The sequence below is a fragment of the Struthio camelus genome, chromosome 4 (genome assembly GCF_040807025.1).
Source record: "Struthio camelus isolate bStrCam1 chromosome 4, bStrCam1.hap1, whole genome shotgun sequence".
Lineage (NCBI taxonomy): Eukaryota > Metazoa > Chordata > Aves > Struthioniformes > Struthionidae > Struthio > Struthio camelus.
Genome location: NC_090945.1, coordinates 84,388,161 through 84,407,806, shown reverse-complemented (window position 1 = coordinate 84,407,806; position 19,646 = coordinate 84,388,161). Strand labels below are relative to the sequence as shown.

At 50.8% G+C, this 19,646-nt stretch overlaps 1 protein-coding gene across 4 annotated transcripts; it reads left to right on the top strand.

Annotated features, from left to right (window-relative positions):
- The first annotated feature begins 1,378 nt into the window (after positions 1-1,378).
- LOC104148603 (5-hydroxytryptamine receptor 7) lies at positions 1,379-18,982 on the top strand. 4 transcript variants are annotated; one of them, XM_068943799.1, is made up of 5 exons: positions 1,379-1,612; positions 4,269-5,000; positions 5,337-8,052; positions 9,894-10,456; positions 17,218-18,982. In XM_068943799.1, the coding sequence occupies exons 4-5, from the start codon at positions 9,948-9,950 to the stop codon at positions 17,987-17,989; spliced, it is 1,281 nt and encodes a 426-aa protein (XP_068799900.1). In that variant the 5' UTR covers positions 1,379-1,612; positions 4,269-5,000; positions 5,337-8,052; positions 9,894-9,947; the 3' UTR covers positions 17,990-18,982. The 4 variants fall into 4 exon arrangements, with proteins under 4 accessions (XP_068799900.1, XP_009680132.1, XP_068799902.1 ...); XM_009681837.2 differs by lacking the exon at positions 4,269-5,000; XM_068943801.1 differs by lacking the exons at positions 4,269-5,000; positions 5,337-8,052.
- Positions 18,983-19,646: the final 664 nt, after the last annotated feature.

Genomic DNA, 19,646 nt, shown 5'->3' with positions numbered 1-19,646 from the left:
GAAAAGACTCTCTAGTTTCTGCTCCTGCTTTCTTGGGGGGGGGGGGGGGCTGTAAATGCAGGATAAGCTGTGAGCAGGTGATAACGGGGGAGGTTTTCTCTTCTCCTAAGACAGAGCCATCTTGTCTAAATCCTGCATCCTGTTTCTGTGCTGGCTAACACTAGCAGAGCTGCCGAGCTCCGGCAGTCTGTACCTTGCTGGGGAAAGAGCAGCGGTGGGTTTATTTTTCTACATGTCACATGGAATGTAACTGGTTAATGTTTCTGTATTTGGTGACCAAGAGGTTTCCGTCACAGATTGCCAGGGAACTATTTTAAGTGAGGAAAGCACATGTTCCTGTTTATGGAGATACGGCCTATAGATATTGCACTTGCTAAATATGCTCCTAAAGCGCATGCCTCTCTCTAGTGTTGATTTTACAGTGAATGATTTCTTTTGATAAGAGTTGCTTGGGGCGGGGGGGGAGGGAATTCCTTTATTGTATAAGGAACTCTGTATTTAAAAAAATAAATAAATAAAAAGAAATATACTGTTTATATATTTCTACTTTGTGCCTAATCTGTGTGTTTCATTTAACCTTTAGCTCCCAACAGAGCTTGGACTATCGTAGTGCACACGTGCACGTTTCTGTGGTGGCTGATGGTGATCCCTGTAGTTGAGATGCTTCTGTAGTCCCCAATGCTTGTAGCGCTTGAGCATCTGAACCATGAATGTAAAGACATTTGTCTCACCTGTGGGAATCTGGATAGCCAAAAATGGGATTCCTCCATGCTTTAACAGGGATGAGTAAGAAATAACTGCACCTTTTACCTGACATAGGGCACTTCAGAGTGCCTGTACCTGTCTAGCTGTCTTGCCAGTGTGGCTCTGGCTTCCTTGGAGTCATTCAAACCAGAGGTGAGTCCAAAACCTAGCATGCTTAATGTCATGCAGGAGTCTGAGACTGATCTACTTCTCTCAGGAATAACTTCACTAGCTATCTGCCCCTGGACTAGATGACTTCAAAGCACAAAACACATGTATGCAGTAGATGACACCTCACCAGAAGTACAAGCAAGCGCAGTAACAGCACTGCATTGCATGTACGCAAAAGTCAAATAGGTGCTACCTTGCCTGTAGCTGAAAGCTGTTTCCAAGGACTCTTTGGCTATGTTGTATGCTCCTGCATCCGAGAGCTTAGCAATGGCTAAGCAGCCTTTGAGCCTACTTCAGTGGCAGGCTTTGTGAGACCTGTTTGTCTCAGTCCTGGAAACAGTCCTTGTGGTGGTCCCTTGGTCCCATGACTAGCATGAGGACAGCCCCAAGGTTTTGGGACTGTGTTGCAATACAGAGCTGTCTGGAGACCTTCCAAATGTGGCAGTCCCTGGGGCAGTGAAGCTGCCCACTGGGAGCACTCAAACTGCCTTTGCTGTGCCAGCCTCATCATATCCTCTTCCGCAACAGGATGAAGCAGGAGCTGGGTGGGGGGGAAATTTCACAAGTCCTTGTTGCCTTCAAGCAGATGTATTGTGCCCCTCACAGTAAGGTCTTACCTACCGTGCATGCAAGGAACCAAGTATGAAGATTCTCAAGCCAGTGCAAGGGCTAAGAGCTGCTCCACGCCTGCTTGGAGGTAGGAAAAAGCTGGGGGAAGAGTGGGATGGGTGGTAAATATCTCTTTGTGGTCTCTGTATGTGACAAAGGACTGTGGGGCAGCCACCCCAGATATCTGGAAAACCTCTGGCAAGGTGGCCATAGAGCAGGAGTTTGTTTCTACCCAGGGCTGGCGTGGTCTGGGTACATCTTTAAGGCAGGAGGTCCCAAGATGGTCAGAAATGGTTGTGCACCTATAAAAGAAAGCTTCATAAGAGATTTGGGGAGACCCTGGGACTGCAGAAATGTGGGGAATCGAGTTGAACAGGTGCTAAATATTTTTCAGAGAGCTAGGGTTCAACAGCTGAAGCCCTTTAAGGATGCAGGTTTCCCTAGCGCTGTGGGTGATGCTGAGGAAGGAGGGCAGCATGAAAGATGAACATCTGGGCTTGGGGGGTGGCAGGGAAGGTGAAGCCAGCTGTGACCCAACAGATGCAGCCCCTTTGTCTGGCAGAGCTTGAGGGCATGTCACTAATTCCCACCAGATCTGCGGGAAACCTGTGCTTTTTCTGTGGCAGCTGCCTTCTTCCAGCCTATGACTGTAACAACCCAAGAGCTGCCCTCCCACAGCATCTTGCCCTGAGGTCCCACAGTGCAGGTTGCTCCTGGGAGCTGCCCCACAGGGTCCCCAGCCGCAGTGATTTGCGCAAAACCACATTCCTCGGGACAGGCTCCAGGGAGCGGCGACTGGGCGGGCAGGAGGAGAGCAGCTCTGCGAGCGTTGTCCAACGTGCGTGTTGCCTTTTTGGCTGCCACCGTGTCCAGTGTTAGCTGATGGACATCTGCCTGACACTGCAGCCTGGCGCAGCCATAACCCCTCGAGGTGCGAAGTGCCCCTACTTGGAGCAGATGGTTAATAAGGCTGTTTAAACATCAGCAGCGTTCACTGTGGCTCTGAGCTTGCGACAGAAGGGGTCGGATGGGGACGCGTCCCACGCCACCTCCATCCTTCTCCCCCCCCCCCCCGGGATGCAAATGCAATGCACTGCCAGGAGCTTTGTAGGAGGGGGTTAAACTCTGACCAAGAGCAACATGGATAAACCATTCAAAGAGCTGGCAGGCCCTGAGGGTGTAATCTCCGGCTCTCCAGGTGCTAGTTTCCACCTGTGCCACAGAGGGCAGAGAACAAGGGATATTTACTGCGCCTTTGTCTGTCTTTTCCTCAAACTCTCAAAAGCAGACTGAGTTTGTAAGCACGAGTCCCTTCTTGCTGTCTTGCTTTGATTTAAAGCAGCAAGTGGAGGGAGCTGGTGTCTTCCTCCCTTGTACGCACGTCCCGTCCCGTCCTGTCCCATCCTTGCAGCATCTCTCCAGCGACAGAGACATCATCCCGGTGTGGACAGGGCCACACGTGGCCGCAGGCTGTCGCTGCAGCAAGGCTTGCGAGAAAGGACCCCTTCGCTGCTGTATGCGGCATTTCGGGGGGATGAGCACCGAGGGACAGGCTGAGAAGGGAAAGCAGCAGAAACGCTGCAGTCAGCAAGGTGTCAGCTATGCAAAGTGCCTGGTGTAAGAGGCAGAAGAGCTTTTAATTGTAGCTTTTCTGCTTGTTTTGTTTGTTTGTTTGTTTAGGGTTTTTGTTTTGTTTTCTCTGGCAAGCAGTTGTTTGCAGTCCTGAGCCTTCCTGAACACCAAAACCTGCTATTTTTTCATCAGAGATTTAATCTGCTGAGAGCAGGTGCCATCTAGGGGACACAAAAAAGAAGACAAGGAGGACTTTCATTTTTTCAAACCTGCGTGATTTGCTCCACCAGCTTAACCTACCAGCAGATGCCAAAGGGCCCCCGCACACCACCGCTCCCAAGGATGCTCGCCTGGTTGCTTTGGAGTCCAGCTCTGGGCATATCAGGCTCACAACCAGTAGCTGGTGCATGGGCAGTGTGATGTGAGGTTAGCCAGACCCTGAGTCTCGAGCAGAAAATGTCTTTGTTAATGCAGCTTTCATGCCAAAAGCCGGCCCTGTGGACCGGCGGAGGCTGCAACAACGTTTTTCTTCAGTGGTTTGCTCTTAGCATGCTGCGAAACCACAAGCGAGCCCGAGCGCTGAACGCCTGCGTCTTGCAGACACGGCTCACGTTTCCAGCGTTAAGTTTGCCACGATATCCCTAAACAACCTTCCCTAGTCCCACCGGCCTCTCCAGGGCCGTTTGCCGCCTGCTTTTAGGCGGTTGGGTCAGGAGAGCTTGTTCTGCTCTTGTTTCTTTCTCTCTCAAGTTTGGATGCTACAGAGGTGCAACCCCAGAGCTAGGCATCAAGGTGGGCAACCTCGGAGCTGCACATCCTCTTCATCTGGGCCCGAAATAAATAAATCAGCACCTACCTCACTGCATATATTTAAAACTAGGCTCTGCCTGACCTCAAATCCTTGGAGATGGTGGATCCCTGGGGATGGGAGAGCTGGGAATGTAAAAGGCAGAAACACAGCATGGCCAACACTTCACCATCGCTTTGAGAAAATAACGTGCTCCAGAGATACAGGCTTGCTCATAAAAGATGGCAAATGGGTGACTGTCCCTTCTTAGTTGCATCCCCAAGGAGTTGTGGGTTTGAGGGGTTTGTGCTGGAAACCCCAGCAAGATTGCTCATTTTTCACCCTTCCCTCTGCAATTTCAGGCTTTCTGCTGTTTCTCCACCAGGGTCACCAGAAAACCCTTCAGCAGGCAGGAGCCCACCATGAACAGTTACGACCCTTTGGGGTCTGCAGGTCAACGGGGTGCTCTGCGGACTTGGTTGCCAGCAGCTTCGCGTCAATCTTTGCACCCTGCTGCTGAACCATGTCCCTAAGAGCCGGACGTCTATGGCTGGTCGTCCCTGCGCAGCTGGGTTTCGCCGTGAGGGGACTTGAGAGCTCCCCTTTGCTAATCATTTGCTGCTCGTTAGCGATTTAAATGCTAAAACCTGCCTGTCCACGCTCACTCCAGCAGAGGGAGTGTGCCTGGCTGTCTCTGATACCATTAATATCCATTTCTGCTCAGTCAATGCATCTTTTGGGGTAGAGTTATTTGGAATTCCCTTTTGAACAGGATTTGTTTCCCCACGAGACTCCAGATTTCTGCCCCCTGGCAGAATGCAGCAATCTGGGTGCATTTGAGAGGCTCTTCCAAAGGCCCAGAGGAAAGAGAGGCAGCATTTGCAAGCAATGAAATGGTGCATTAGTTTGCCTAGGAATAAAATAATTTTAGATGGGGCTTAACATGCTCTTTAGGATTTGCAGTCTCAAAGAAATTTCAAAGGATCTGTTCCAAGAGCAAAATTCACAGGGTGTTTCTATAAGCAGTCAAAAAGTTTCATTTTTTTCTGACGTTTGGTCCGGGGCGGGCGGGGGGAAAGCTGAAGCCCCAACTCAGAGAATTCAGTCACTCTCACAGGTAGGTTGTTAAACTCCCCCATCCGCGTTTGCTTTTCCTCACATGGAAAAATGATTTGATGCAGAAAACACTCTGCTGGTTGGACCCCTCCGCTGAAATCCTTGGGCTACCAATGTCACTGCTGTTGGACTGATCCCTCTGGGGCACTCTGGAGAGCATCCCCTTGCTGCGTGAGGGCTGGTCACCTCCTTCCCAGTTGATGGGTTTATGTAATTTCCTATATTCTATATTTCTATAGAGTATTTTATCAGTAAGGAGGCTGGGCTGGAAAATAAGAAATGAAGAAGCTGATCCCACCATCTGTTTAACTTTTTTATTTTTTCTCTCCCTCCAAAGCCTGTGAGATCGGGGCAGCGACATAAATCGTTTCATGCATCTCATAGGTACAGCGCTCCCACTGCAATGAGAGGGTGTTTGGTGGTTCGGTGTCTTTGTGGAGCTCCAACGTTTGTCAGGAAGAGACAGGGCTATCTGTGGGCTCAGGTCGCTTCGAGGAAGCGGGAGCTCCGGAGGGAAGCAGGACACGCACCCGCAGAGTGGAGATAAGACCCTGAGTGGTCCTTGAAACACCTCAGGCGGCGTCATTCCTGACCAAAACCTCTGGCCAAGCGCCTTTGTGTCTGCATGCAGCTGGGTTATTGGTTGCCCGCTATGAAAGTGGGTTCAGCCCTGCTTTCTTCTGGATCAGGGGCTGCTGATGCACCAGCCCGGTTCATCAGGAGCGTCTCTGGAGGCAAGAGCAGCCCTTCATGATGGTCCCAGAAAGCTGAGCGAGTGTGGAGTGATGAATTTTATCCATGGCCCATCTGGACAGGCTCTGTCTGCTCGGAGGGAGAAACGTCAACAGCTGCGATACAAGGAGGATTGCTGTGGGAGACAAGTCCTAAACGCACTGAGCAGTTGAAGACCTTGGAGTTAATGAGATTTCTCAGTATTTGCATATTAATAACTGTGCCGATTACATTGCCATTAGAGTTAATAGGGCTTAATATTAACAATTAATGGTTAGCAAAATAGCCACTTTAACGGCTATTTGTACGGGAAGACGGAAGTATATATCTGGGCCAAGATTCACACTGTCCCCTCCTGATGCGGCAGGAGGACTTGGTTCATCTACTGTCCACCTGCAGATAGATGAGGGAAAACAGCATATTTTCCACTGCTGCACAGAAATATCCCACTTACATGGATTTCCCTGGAGTAAATTAGCAAGAGCTGAGGACAAAACGTAGACTATTTTGGCACCCTCGTTTTGGGGTGCTTGGCTGGAGAGGCTTGTCAAGCTGTGCATTTACGGCGATATGGACGCCACCTAGCAACAGAAGGTAGATCCTGACTTGCTTCTCCAAAGTCCTACTTATTCTCCCCGAAGGGCTTGAGTACAGACTTGCACTATGGTTAATCTGCCTCTTTAACTTCTCAGCGATATTTGGCAAGGACAATTTTCTTTTGGGTACTTCGGTCTCTCTCCAGCAGCAGCGGCTCCCCTAAATCTGTGCTCTCTTCCCGGTCAAAGAGAGAAAGCTGTCGTTGCCGGTTGCAAGCCTTTGAGGCCACGGCAGCAGCTCTGGCCCCCGTTTCCTCTCCTGATTGCCATTAAGAGCAATTAGCACTTTCCAGGGTGGCCCCATGAGCAGGCATTTTTGCAAGGTCATCACGGCCTGCAGTTTGCAGAAATGCTGCACCAAGGTTTTTAGGGAGGAGAAGTCTTAATTAATGCTTTTAATCCTTCCTCCACACAAAAACTGGCATTTGCTTCCCGCCCCCCCCCCCAAAAAAAAAACCTTTCCCCAAGTGAAGAAGAGCAGGGGGCTCGGTAATGCCTGTCCCGCTCTGCGTTCGGCTTGGTGTTATCTGAGGTAGTGGGGGATATGGTTAATGGAGAAGGTGAGGGAAGCTGAGCTGGGGGTAATGGTGTGGCAGCAGCAGGTGCCCTTTGAATTTGCCCAGAAAAGCATCTAAATCACTGGATTTAGATGCTTTTCTGGGCTTTTTGGGGGTGTCTCAAGACAGAAATGTACATCTTGGCCTTCCCTCGTTGTAAACAGAGATATGAGACACTGTGACCTTTTCCGCTATCTACTGGGGCGTTTTAGTATTGCAGCTGGACTAAACGGAGCCTCATTAATAAAGCCAAGGTGTTTCACAGGGAGATTTCTTGTGGCTGATGGTTCCCCGGGTGCTTTTTAATTGCACTCAGAAAAAATAGCAATAAATCTTACTCCATCTGTGTCCCTTTTTTGGTCCCGGCCCTGCCTGCTGCAGCCACGAGCTTTACAGGATTGGAAAGCTGCAATCACAGCGTGCAGAGAACATGCCATCAAGCCGCTCGGTGCATGTCCTACAGCTTGGCTGGTGTCTTTTCCCCCTTGCTTTTCCAGGGATTTAACGGCTCTGTTAATTACCAGAGCAGCTCGTTGCTATTAGGAAAGGGAAAAACCTCCCTCAAGAGTCCCTGCAGGGTTTTTGGAAGGGGGGAGATGGAGGCTGGATCCTAGAGGAATGGGGCTGGGATGGGAGCGAGGGAAGATCTTTCTGCTCCCTGCAGTTATTGCAGGATTTGGGGATCACTTTTGGGGGGGAGGGAGGTGGCTGTAAAAACCGCCTGTAATGCAAAGAGCAGGAAAGACAGAGCTTTAGGCACGCGCCAGCACATCCTGCTCTGGCAAGGCAGCTATTTTAGCCGGCCTCCCACGCCCGCCGAGATGGTGGAGCAGCAAAGGAGAAACCCGAGCTCAAGTGCAACTTCAACAGCCCCGCTTGAGCTCGCTGGAGCTTTCCTTGCAGAGCTGTTTTTTTGGAGCGAATGTCGGGGTGGTGCTGCCTCCAGCCCAGCACGATGCAGCGCCCCGCTCCCAGACCTAGCTCCCCGGGAAGTCGGGAACGGCCGACGCTGGAGACGGCTTAGCTCCTCTTCCTCGCCCGCGGAAGGGTGAAACAACAGCCGTCCAATGCCCTGGGTTGGCTTGTCGCCCTGATCCCAGCATCCAAGCACCCGTGGAAAATTTGGCAGGGAGGGACATGGATGTGAACCGCCGCGTGCTCCTGCCTGGTTTGTTTGTTCTCCTTGTTTCATTTTGCTTTGCTTGTACGTGGACGGTCACACGCGTTGCATGTTGTAGCTACACGCTGCGTGCATGCATGTGTAGTTATGCCTTATAAGTTTGTGTGTCAGGCTAAGTTAAAGATGCGTCTTTGGGGAGCAGGCTCCAGCTGTTTGCTGCTCTCTGCAAGAACGCGGGAAAAAAAGGGATGGAGCTGGGAAAGAAAACCCTGTCCTGCAAAAGAATCCCTTCCACAGGCATTTAAAAACTGGGAAACACCACTGTCAAAATGACCTTTCTTAGCCCCTGTGATTCCCACCCTCAGCAGTCGCCACCAGCTCATCACAGGGGGAGTAAATGGGTGAAAACCAGGCAATTCCCAGGGCTGGCCCACCCTGGGGCCGGGGGCTGCCGGCAGGCTGGGCAAACTGCTGGATTTGAAAGGCGCGGAGGCGAAACGCGGCTCCTCCGGCGCCTGCCTCGCTGCGCCGCAGGATCGCGTTCGCAGAGAGGCGTTTTTCACAACTTCCAGCCTTTCCTTCAAAGTGGTCATCGCACGCTCCCCCCGACCCGTTCCTGCAGGGCTGGGGGGCGCAGGACCCAGCCTTTGCACTTGGCCCCCCACGGGAACGGAAACCCCCCCCCCAGTTTTCGCTGCCTGCAAGGGCTCAGGCAGAGCGGGGAGCATCTGGGTGCCTGCCCGGGAGAGGCAAGGGGAGGGCGGTAGGAGGGACCGCCGAGGCAGGGAGGGGAGAAGGATGCTCCGAGGGTGGCTCTTTGCTTTCTCAGCCGCCCAGCGCTCGCAGGGGCTCGCCTGGAGGATGTCTCGCCCCCTCGGCACAGGTAACTTGGGGACCCCCATCGCCCCAGCCCGGGGAAGGGGGGGGGGGCACTGCAAAGGCATTGCAAAGGGGGGGGGGTTGCAATCATGCTCTGCTTGAAACAAAACTCCCTTTCAAACCAAAATAGGTGGATGCAGGTTGCGCAGGCTGCTCCGAGCCCTGCAGATGCGACCTGCCCCAAAGTTTCCCAGCTGGCGATGGAGGCAGGGGGCTGTGCTGCCCCCGCGTAGGGATGAGGGTCGGGGGCAGGCATGCAGTAGCCGCTCTCTGGCTGCAGCTCCCGTGCGCGGGGCTGCAATGCTGGCGGCTCTAGGCAGGTGTTGCGATACCCCATCCCTCATCCGGATGTGAATGAGTGCCTGGGGTGAAGGGGGTGGGGGGGAGGTTGCATGCAATGTAGCAGCATGCGTGTGCTCAAACTAAGAGCTGTAACTCAGCCCTTTGCTTTTATATGGTCACGCGCATTGCATGTTGCAGCTACACGCCGCGTGCATGCGTGTGTAGTTATGCTTTGTAAGTTTGTATGTTAACACATGCATGAGATAAAGCTGGGGATATGTGCACGCACGCAATTGTGGATCTGATCTGTAGCATCACATAACACTTGTGTATTCACACACAGGCATGTGCATGCAGTTGCATGCGATTTAAATGCGTGGACGCACAAGAGACGTGCAAGAGTAGAGGCAACAACTTGGCAGCAACGCCTAACGATAAGGACAGTTATGACCGACTGCCATTATCTGGCCTTCTGGGGCAATTAGACAGTCGTTGCAGACAGACTGGTCAGCTTGGTCTCCTTTAAAAGTGGAGGCGAGCTCTGTCCAAGCATCCTCTGACAAACTGTGCGTCTTTGAGCAGACTTGGGAAGCTGCTTCTCACTGAGCACGTGAGATCCAGCTGCAGCTTTGCAAGGCAAGAGACAGGGTTGGTGGAGGGGGGGGGGGGAGGGCGTACTTTATTTTCTTAGACCGTTTGTGATAAAATGTTCTGGTTTGTCACCGGAGGTGTCATTGCTGGGAGAAAACTGGTGCCATTGCCTGCTGCGGTAAGCTCAGAGCATGTTGCTAAGGGCCAGCCCCAGCCGATTTCTGGAGCACCATCTTCTCTTTGTGGAGAACGCAGAGCAGCAGTACCCAGCTTGGAAACCGCTCCCGAATCCATTCATGACTGAGGAACCCTCCATCCCAGCCGAGCCAGAGCTGCCGCCCTCCAATCTCACCAACGCGACAGACTGCGGCGAGGAGATCCTGCTCTATGGGGACACAGAGAAGATTGTCATCGGAGCGGTGCTCTCCATCATCATCCTAATGACCATCGCTGGCAACGGGCTGGTCATCATCTCCGTGTGCATTGTCAAGAAGCTCCGGCAGCCTTCCAACTACCTGGTGGTGTCCTTAGCGGCAGCCGACCTGTCGGTCGCGTTCGCTGTCATGCCTTTCGTGACCATCACGGACTTGGTGGGAGGCGAGTGGCTCTTTGGGAAGGTGTTTTGCAATGTGTTTATCGCCATGGACGTTATGTGTTGCACCGCCTCCATCATGACCTTGTGCATCATCAGCGTGGACAGGTAAGGGAGGCCAAGGCACTGGCCACATGTGTTCAGGTGGGCTCAAATACAGGGGCGGTTCTGGAGTCTAAGGGCCACGAGAACGATTTTCCCCGTTAGGTGAAAGCTGATGCATGCGTTTTCCAGGTGAATGAGATGTCTGAGGGCTTTCTGTATGAACTAGATGGCCCAGTCCTTTTGGAGGGGCTGGGCTTAAGTTGCTTTCTTGAGTAACTTCCCTAAGTTGCTGCTTTAGTCCTCCCTCTCCAGGCAGCTGACTCACATTGTTCTTCCTTGGCTTGAGGAACAGAGCCTAGAGTATGGGCCTGTCACCCAACCTTTGCCCATCCCCAGCTCTATGAAAGGAGGCTTGATCGTACAATTATTAAATACAACAAAAAACACATGCACTTTGAAAATCTGGGCATTGGGAGCTGCTGGAGCCCAATCTTATGAGATGCTCTGCAGAGCCCCAGACTTTTGCGTTAGCTAAGAAAGGCAGTATCTCCCTCTCCAGCCCATCCTAAATCCTGGAAAATCCTATTTTAGCCCAGGGCCTGTATTTGCGTGGTTGTGCTGGCTTGAGCCCCCACACTTGGAGTCGGAAGGGAAAGGCTGAGCCCATCTCGCAAAGCAGTGAGGCTCAGGCAAGTCAGCACCCCCATGGGTCTAATTATAGCTGTCTGCGTCAGAAGGGACATTGTGTTGATGAGCCGGTGGGCCGGATCCAGCGCTGACGTGCACACTGGCTTTTTCGGGAGGTTGAGCCGCGTTTATGCTAGCATCGCTGAGATGGGTTGGTTTACAATGAGCAGCTCCGGCGAGGAGCAAAGGTGGTCGTGGTGGCGGCTGCAAGCCCACATTGCATGCCGGTCCCCCAGCACCAGGAGATAGAGCCACTCGGGAGGCACCTACGGCCCCGTCCCAGCTGCAGTGACTCCCTGGCCACCTCAGCCAACTGCCCACATAGGGGACCAGGTGAAAAAGCAGAAAGTTTGGGGAAAAGCCAGCTGCTGTAGCTAAACTGACGTTATCCCAAGGCAATTAAACAGCGACAAATGCTCTGGAGCAGCCTCCGTTTGTCAGCCAGCTGCTCTCTTGCAGATATAGCATCACCCTCTGCTCCGTGCCCCCGATCAGCTCACCGATGCTGGTGAGGAAACAAAGTCACCCACAGGCACACGGACGGGTCCCGCTCTGCTTCTGGACTTTACTTGGTTTTAAGAAAAAGCCTGTTCCTAAAAACCAGATGTATTCAGTATAGACAGAAGAAAAGTCCATCTCTGTTGGAGGAAAGAGGTCAAATGCAGGAATGGGGTATGTGAATGTTTCCTCTCGATGAGTGAGGTGCAGAGAAGCAGTGAGGTCCCAGCTACCTGCATGTTAATGGGAAAGGTTTTGCTTTGAAAAATCTTATCTTTCCTTCCCTTTCTCCCTCCCCTTTCCTTCTCTTTTCCTCTCGTCTCCTCTCCCCTTCACACAGCAAGAAGGAATACTCTTCAAGAGATACAAACAAGGACAGACCTTTTATGAAAATCACTGCAATTTATTCCACTTCTTAATCACGTCTCCCTAGCCTAATTTCACTGCTGATGTAACAGACAAAAATCCGAGTGCCCCAGGAGGGCAGGTGGCCCAGGTTGGTTTTGGCTTGTGCACTTTCACTGCTGAAGTGGGAAGGGGCACACGGCTTTGGGGGAGGTATGGGCTGTGCTACCCAGAAAGTGCTTCCTCCTGGTGCGCCAAGGCCAAATCCCAGGTGGTGCTGGGCGTCCGCAGTGGGGTCAGAGGGGAAGCAGTGGCTGAGTATAAGATGTATAAGGCATTGCATCCGAAATCCCCAGCTGCCGTGGGAGCAGCTTTGAGGATGCTCTAAGCTGCATGGGCTGATCGTCCGGTGAGGGGAGCACTCATCACCAGGGACAATGTCTTTTGCTCCTGAGTAACCCCCGCCGTGTAGCTGCAGGAGCTTCTCCGCATAGCTCACCCAGGACAAGCTTTCCTGGGCTCGGGGCATCCGGGAGCAGGGCAGCTCCAGACCCTTCAGCTAAACTCATGCTGCCAGCATGAATTTGCGGGGTGAGAAAAAGCCATCTCACGGGGACACCGCCCGTGTCCCCATCTCATGCAGCTTCCAAGCACCTGTCTGCTCCACTGAAGGCATCTCGGGGCACTTTAGCACAGGGACGGCGGCACACTAGGAGCCCAGCTGGGGTACCCAGCTGGGGTACATGGGCATTGTTTTCTCTCAGGTCTTCATCCCTCACCCCACCACCCAGCCAAACACCTGATTGAGAAGTTGAGCAGCAAGTGGAGAATTGCCTGAGAAGCATGTTGAGGTGAGCAAAAGAGAAAAAGAGCAAAGGTGGTAATTTGAGGTGAATGAGGTCTGGAGGAGACTGAACCCCAGGAGAGGGGAGAGCAGCTGTCTGCAGCGAATGAGCTCCCATCTGACACCTCTCCTGAGGCCCCTCGTCTCCAGAGGTCCCTTGCTCTACTTCTGCGCTGCTGGCCTTGACCTTGGCACATCTTCATGGTACAACAGCCCTGCACTGCCCGTCACCAGGGTGGGTTAATCCTCATGTTCCTTTTCCCCTTCAGCTATCTCCAGGGTCACTGCTCCACTTCTGGATGTTATCATGTCTGGACTTCCATCTTCCACCAGCCTTGGGGTGCTCAGGGCAAGATTTTTTTTCGGTTATCCTCCTCTGATGGAAATATATACGAAAGCATGCATTCCGACTTCTAGCCTGATGAAAATCAGAGCTGACTGCAAAGCCAGAGCAAAAGCTTTGCAGTTTGCAGAGAGCCTGAAACGCTCTGAAAGCAATAAGCTGCCCATAGATCTCAATGAGGGTTTAACTGAAATCACCACCAGCAGCCACGTTGGCTGTTCCTCCTCTCCTGTAAGAAAGAAGAGGGCCAGCAGCAGTGCTTCCTTTCCTTGGCCTATTTGAAGAAATAGAAATATTTCCTCTAGTGCAGTTGTGACTTCTGACTTGGTCAGCACCTTTGGGCACCTGCCTGTCTCCACCAAAGAGGAGCTTTTGTTTTTATTGATGGCTGAAGTATTCTCTCACTTTGCTTAGCCTGTGTATAAAAGATCACAGAATCACAGAATGGCTGAGGTCGGAAGGGACCTCTGGAGATCATCCAGTCCAACCTCCCTGCTCAAGCAGGGACCTCTACAGCATATTTCCCAGGATCACGTCCAGACGGGTTTTGAATATCTCCAGGGAAGGAGACTCCACTACCTCTCTGGGCAACCTGGTCCAATGCTCTGTCCCCCTCACAGTGAAGAAGTTTTTTCTCAGGTTGAGGTGGAACTTCCTGTGGTTCAGTTTCTGCCCGTTGCCTCTTGTCCTGTTGCTGGGCACCACGGAGAAGAGATTGGCCTCATCCTCTTGGTAAAACAGCGGGGTCCAGGAAACCTCAATTCAGGGCTCCTTTGGGCCCAGCCGACCTGTGCAAGCCGCAGTTCGCCTCTCCTGGTTCTCCAGCTGCCAAACGGGGAGAGCAGGGCGGGGGGCACCTTGGAAAGGTTCTGCTTTTCTTTGGTTTTGCTTTGGAAAGGTTTTGTGCAACCGGCTCTGCAATAAGGGGTGGGGGGGGTCCTGCCATGTCACACAAACTGCCGGTAAATTGCTATTCTGGGAACTGACTTTTGGTACCTGATTACTGCTAAACTTGATTAATAACAACAACGGCAACAAAATCAAAGCAGGCAAATTCGATTTGAATTTCTGTGCATGTCTGTGCAATCGGGCCTCCCGTGCTGCCGTAAACACTGGCCTATTTTGAGGTCTTCCCACTTTCATCAGAATTAAGCAAAGACCTCAAAACGGCCGCATTTCCTCCAGCATCGACTGCACAAGGCATCCACAGATGAAATGTGTCAGCTTCGCCTGCTCTTTACATCTTGTCACTGCGTGTTTTGCTCAGCTAGCACGTAAAATTCCTTGAAGTTCTCAGCAAATCCCGAGCGTATTGGCTTCTAAAGAAAACCTAGTAATAGCATAAAAAAAGAATATCACACAACACAGCATATATTAGTTTGAGAAGTTCCTGGCCTGGATGTACCAGAGAAGTGATTTTGGATGCTGAACTCGGAGAGTGGCACGGGCACGGTTTTTAGAGGATGTGCTCTCTATCCTTTTTCTAAATACCTTTAGGCAGCCCCCCAAAAGTAGGTGCTGTTGGATAATGCTGGTCTTTAGCATATTGGCGATTGTGAGAGAAGGGGAAGGGGGTCCATGGCTGGGTTCCCAGCTCCACACCTTCTCCCCTGTTTCCCTCCCTGGAGGATGAAGAGCAGGGTGGTAGAGGATGGACTCCAGCTGCTCCCAACCCTGCAAACACCAGGTCCATGTCATGGGGGTGGCCTCATTTAGGCAAGATCTTTGGTACTAAGGACGGGGTGAACCCCAATGAGTCTCCCAGCATGGAGGATACGGCAGGAGATCAAGTCTGCTCTCCCTCCATAGCCATTTCTTACAGCAGGAGGGGTGTCCGACAGCCTCCCTCCATCCCAGTTGGCTGGGTAGGATTGCTCCCACCCATCCCTCCACATCCCAGTCTTTCACCACTTCTTGTCCTCGTTGTGTACAGCACAGGCAGTAAGGAGGCAATGGTGCTTTTTGGAAGCACAGCACCAAAACCGGTGCTGCCTCATTCATCTAGTTACAAGTGTTTTGGGCAGGGGTGAGAGAGAGGAGTAATGGACCCATGGGGAAACGGCCTTAAAAGCCCTTTTTCGAGAGGCTGCATTGCCTTGGCCTCCGCAAATGTTGTCCTCCAGCCTGTACCACTGCTGGATGTTCAAGGAGCGCAAGTGGTTATGTGTCATTTCACTTGTTTTTTTTGTGTGACTAGGGCCAGCTGAGGAAAATGGAGAAGAAAATAAGAAAAGTGTAATTCAGTGAATGAATTCAAATTTATTTTATTTGGTGTTCAGGGGAGAGTACTTTGGACTGCAAATTTATTTAGGAGTTTGAGGGCTGGGGGAATTGAGTTTCTTTTTTTCATTTTCATTGTCTTCCACTCTCGGGGGAGGAATTGAAGAAAGGGAAAAAAAGCAGGGAATAAAAATCCTCTAACATCTACAATGAGATTGTTTGATTGTTGGAAAAAAATAATTCAATAGAGGTAAAAATTCTCTGCAGAAATTTTCCTTTGGGCAAAAAAGCCTGTTCTTTCTTGAAAAAGCTTCTAGCAAAAAGTGTCTATATAGATGCTGTCCTAGCTTCCCCCCCTGGATTGACCCAGTTTTTCCAAGACAATTCAGAGGTAACTTGATCCTGCCTAAAAATGCCTACAAAATCCTGACAGCAGGCAGTATTTGAATCAAGGAGGCTGTAACCTAAAAATATCCGTGTGACAGCTGGAGGTTATTGCTAGGCTGTTTGAGACTGAATAGGAGGCAGAAGTTTTCAATGGGCAATTTGACTGACAATGGCCAACTACCAACTTATCGTTGTACAATTGCAATTTACCAGCTAGCAGTTGACGCAGTTTCTTAGTCCCATGAACGCTCTTGGTCAAGACTGGGGATGTTTCAGAATTACATACCACAGTCTGACCAGGAGCTGATGGGTTGATGCAGTCTCCAGCTCTTTTCAATTAGGCTAAAAAGACTGTAGTAATAGCTTCAGCCACCAGGATTTGTGAAACCTTGGGTCGCCACAAGCGTTTGGGATCTCCCAGTTGGAGCTCCTCTCATTTTATTCCCCTTGGAAGGCTGGACACTGTCGCTTCAGGAGCTTTTGGCCTTGTAGGGGGGCAGCTGCTCCAGCTGTCTGCAGTAAGCACTCGCTCCTGCCTTAGTTTCCAGAGGTTGTTTCCATCAGATGTTGTGGGAACCTTTAAGTTTGTACTAATATTGCAGGATAGCCAGAAATGAGTGACAAGGTGTGCTGTTGACTGCGGTGTTTCATATGGGTGCTAGTAATGCAAGACATGGTCACCAAGTCAATTGGCAGAAAGAGGGTGCAAATTAACAGCGGTTAATTTTGCACCACAGTCCATCATCTGATCAGTAGCTTTGCTTTCGGTACCTCTCCAGACTCATCCTCAAGTCTGCTTGTTCATTTCCCAAAGGTGAGACTGCTTCTTCCTCGCACGCTGCCTCAGGGGCACTTGAGCTGCAGGCTGCAATTTTATCCCCAAGTTTCTGAAAGGTGATCTCTTCCCTGGCCAAATAAGAGAACGACTTTGTCCTTCCCGCCCTCTGTTAAACAGTAGTATGAGTCTACTTGCTTCATCTGCAGTCACTTCTGACATATCCTGGTGCAAGTATTCGTTCGTAGATCACCCTTCTCTTTCCCTGGGTGTTTCCCTGGGAGGGTATCAGGCTGGAGTGAGATACATGTCATGACTGGAAGCTGTTGCATTTTCTCTGTACAAACTAGTTTTGGTGGAAAATGAAACTTTTTAAGCACTTTTTTTTTCCCCCACAGAAATTACATGGGACCAGGACTGCACTCAGCAGTTAGACCACATCTCCTGTCATGCGTGGAGTGGTTGCAAGAAAGCTGCAGGGAATAGTCAAAACAGGGCATTTAGGCAAAAGATCTGAAGGGGTATGAAACAGTTTCACAGACACTGCAACTGCACGTCCCCGGGAACATTTTCTTTTGGGGAACTTGTTTCTTGTTCTCTCACCAGGCTGAAATTCTCCTGTGATGGAGTATTAACAGCTGCTTAGGAATGAAAATCACTCAACACCAACCCAAAATATCGACATCCGCAACCCTCATAAGCTTTGAAACTCTTCTTTTTTCCAGGTATCTGGGGATCACTCGGCCACTGACATACCCTGTGAGACAAAATGGGAAGCTGATGGCCAAGATGGTCTTCATTGTTTGGCTCCTATCTGCTTCCATCACGCTTCCTCCTCTTTTTGGCTGGGCCAAGAACGTCACTGTGGAAAGAGTCTGTCTCATCAGTCAGGACTTTGGGTACACGGTCTACTCGACGGGGGTTGCCTTCTACATCCCCATGGCAGTCATGCTTGTCATGTACAGCCGGATCTACAAAGCTGCCAAGGTCAGTGCTGAGAAACACCGCTTCATGAACTTCCCCAAACACTATGAAGAGGAGGGTGTTTACTGCCTGGAGGCCTCCAGCCGGAGCCACCACAGCTCCAAGCGCACCAAAGCCGTGGAGGAATGTGCCACGCTCTCCAAACTGCTCCGGCAAGACCGAAAGAATATTTCCATCTTCAAAAGGGAGCAAAAAGCAGCCAGGACCCTTGGCATTATTGTAGGGGCCTTTACGTTTTGCTGGTTTCCATTCTTCCTGATGTCAACAGCTCGACCTTTTATTTGCGGCATCCAGTGCAGCTGCATGCCTCTGCGGCTTGAGAGGACTCTGCTCTGGCTGGGATACACCAACTCCCTCATCAACCCCTTGATTTATGCTTTCTTTAACCGAGACTTGAGGACTACTTTCTGGAACCTCCTGAGGTGCAGATACAGGAACATCAATAGGAGACTCTCCGCCGCCAGCATGCACGAGGCCCTGAAAGCCACAGAGAGGCACGAATGCATCCTGTAGAGCCGCGTCCTCTAGCTTAGTGCCTATCCAGTGAACTCCTGCCTCTCCATTTCAGGTTCCTTGCTTCTCTTGCCTCTCGGGGCTGGCAAAAACCATGCGTGCCATCGTTCCCCAGCCGGACATCGCCGCTCAGCGTACCACCCCTTCCCTCACCCTGGGAGCAGCTTCGGTTCCCTTTGCTGTCGGCAGGAACAAGTGGGCGATCCTTCCTTCCTACCACTTCCCAGGTGGCAGCTGAGCAGCCATCAGCGAGACCAGGTGGTCCAAGGCTTACCACCAACTGTCTCAGGACTATGGGCAAGTCACACCGCCTTTCTGTGCCTCAGTTTCCCCATCTGTAAACAAACAAACAAACAAACAAAAATCATCCAAACAAAAAAAAAATACAAACGTCATAAGACTGTGACTCTCCACCTTCGAAAAGGGCTCTAAGGTCTGTGGAGGGAGCACATAACACACTATGTAAAGACGACACTGGCTGCACTTCTCTGTCAAATATGACAGCAGCTACAAGCACCATCGTAGAGCCATGCACTCATGCCATCCCAGCTTATATGAACTGTTTCCACTGATTTAATTGCATTTTCCACACTGAGCTCAACTCCAGGTTTGCACGTCCGAGCAGTAATACCAATGACCCTCTTCCCTTCACACTGTGGCACGGCAGCACTTGAAAGAGGCACACTTGCAAAACGAAACACAAAGGAATACAAAGTTTTTCTTTATGGTTGGCTAGAAAAGTCTGATGGGCTCCTCATCAGCGAGATGACCAGTGAGCAAAGACTGTTATGTCTATTGGGCTGTACTGCAATTCATTCTCAGAGAAGTGATGTGTGTTCATAATTTGTGGCTAATTGACTCTATAAAAGCACGCTTTGGTTGACAACAGAAAAGAGTATATAAATTCTCTGACAGCTTTACAGTGTTTCAGTATGATATCCAGCAAGCTTGAAAAAATACACTAAAAGTGATGTACCCTTTTTTTTTTTTTTTTTTTAAAACACTCTGGTTTCCTTATTTTGGAGTAGATTCTTTGGGTATCTGGGCTTTAAAGTGTCTCTTTACATTTATGTGGTGGCAGGACTTGTCTTCCTCCAGGCCTCTTCTCTCTTCCTGACCACCCCCATTGCTTCAGCGCTGCTTTGCACTTACATAAACCCTTGTCCATCTGTAGATAATATCTGCTGCATGGGGTTAGTTATTTGAATCTTATCTGGGTTTCCTTCCTAAAGCAGCACTGTTCAGACTGAGGCTAAGGAGGATGCTTTCTAACCCATAGACTCTTCCTTCACCTCAGATTTTCTCTACCAAGCAGAAACCTAAGAATGGTGGTAGCAGGGTGGGTCAGTCTATCTAGCCTCGCGTCCTGTCTGCTGCACTGGGAAAGGTGCAAGAACGGAATAAGCCCGGGGTGATGCTTTTATGCAGCACTCCCTCAGCTTAGCAGGATTTCTGGCTCAGGACCTTCCCAAGATAAAGACAATTTCAGTAAAAAAGGGCATGTCTAAACTACAAAACCAGAACACCTATCCAGAGTGCCACGGTCATTGCTGTGAGCTTCCCTTGTGAACGATGGTGATCCAACCTCCCAGAAATAACAAGCAGCATAGGGTGGGAAAAGACCATTAGGAGGTCACCTTGTCCATCTGTCCGTCCC

Coding starts and splice junctions, on each gene's coding strand:
- LOC104148603 (XM_068943801.1), top strand. CDS start 9,948: ATGTTGCTAAGGGCCAGCCCCAGCCGATTTCTGGAGCACCATCTTCTC. Junction 10,457..17,217: donor TGCATCATCAGCGTGGACAG/GTAAGGGAGGCC, acceptor TCTTTTTTCCAG/GTATCTGGGGATCACTCGGC.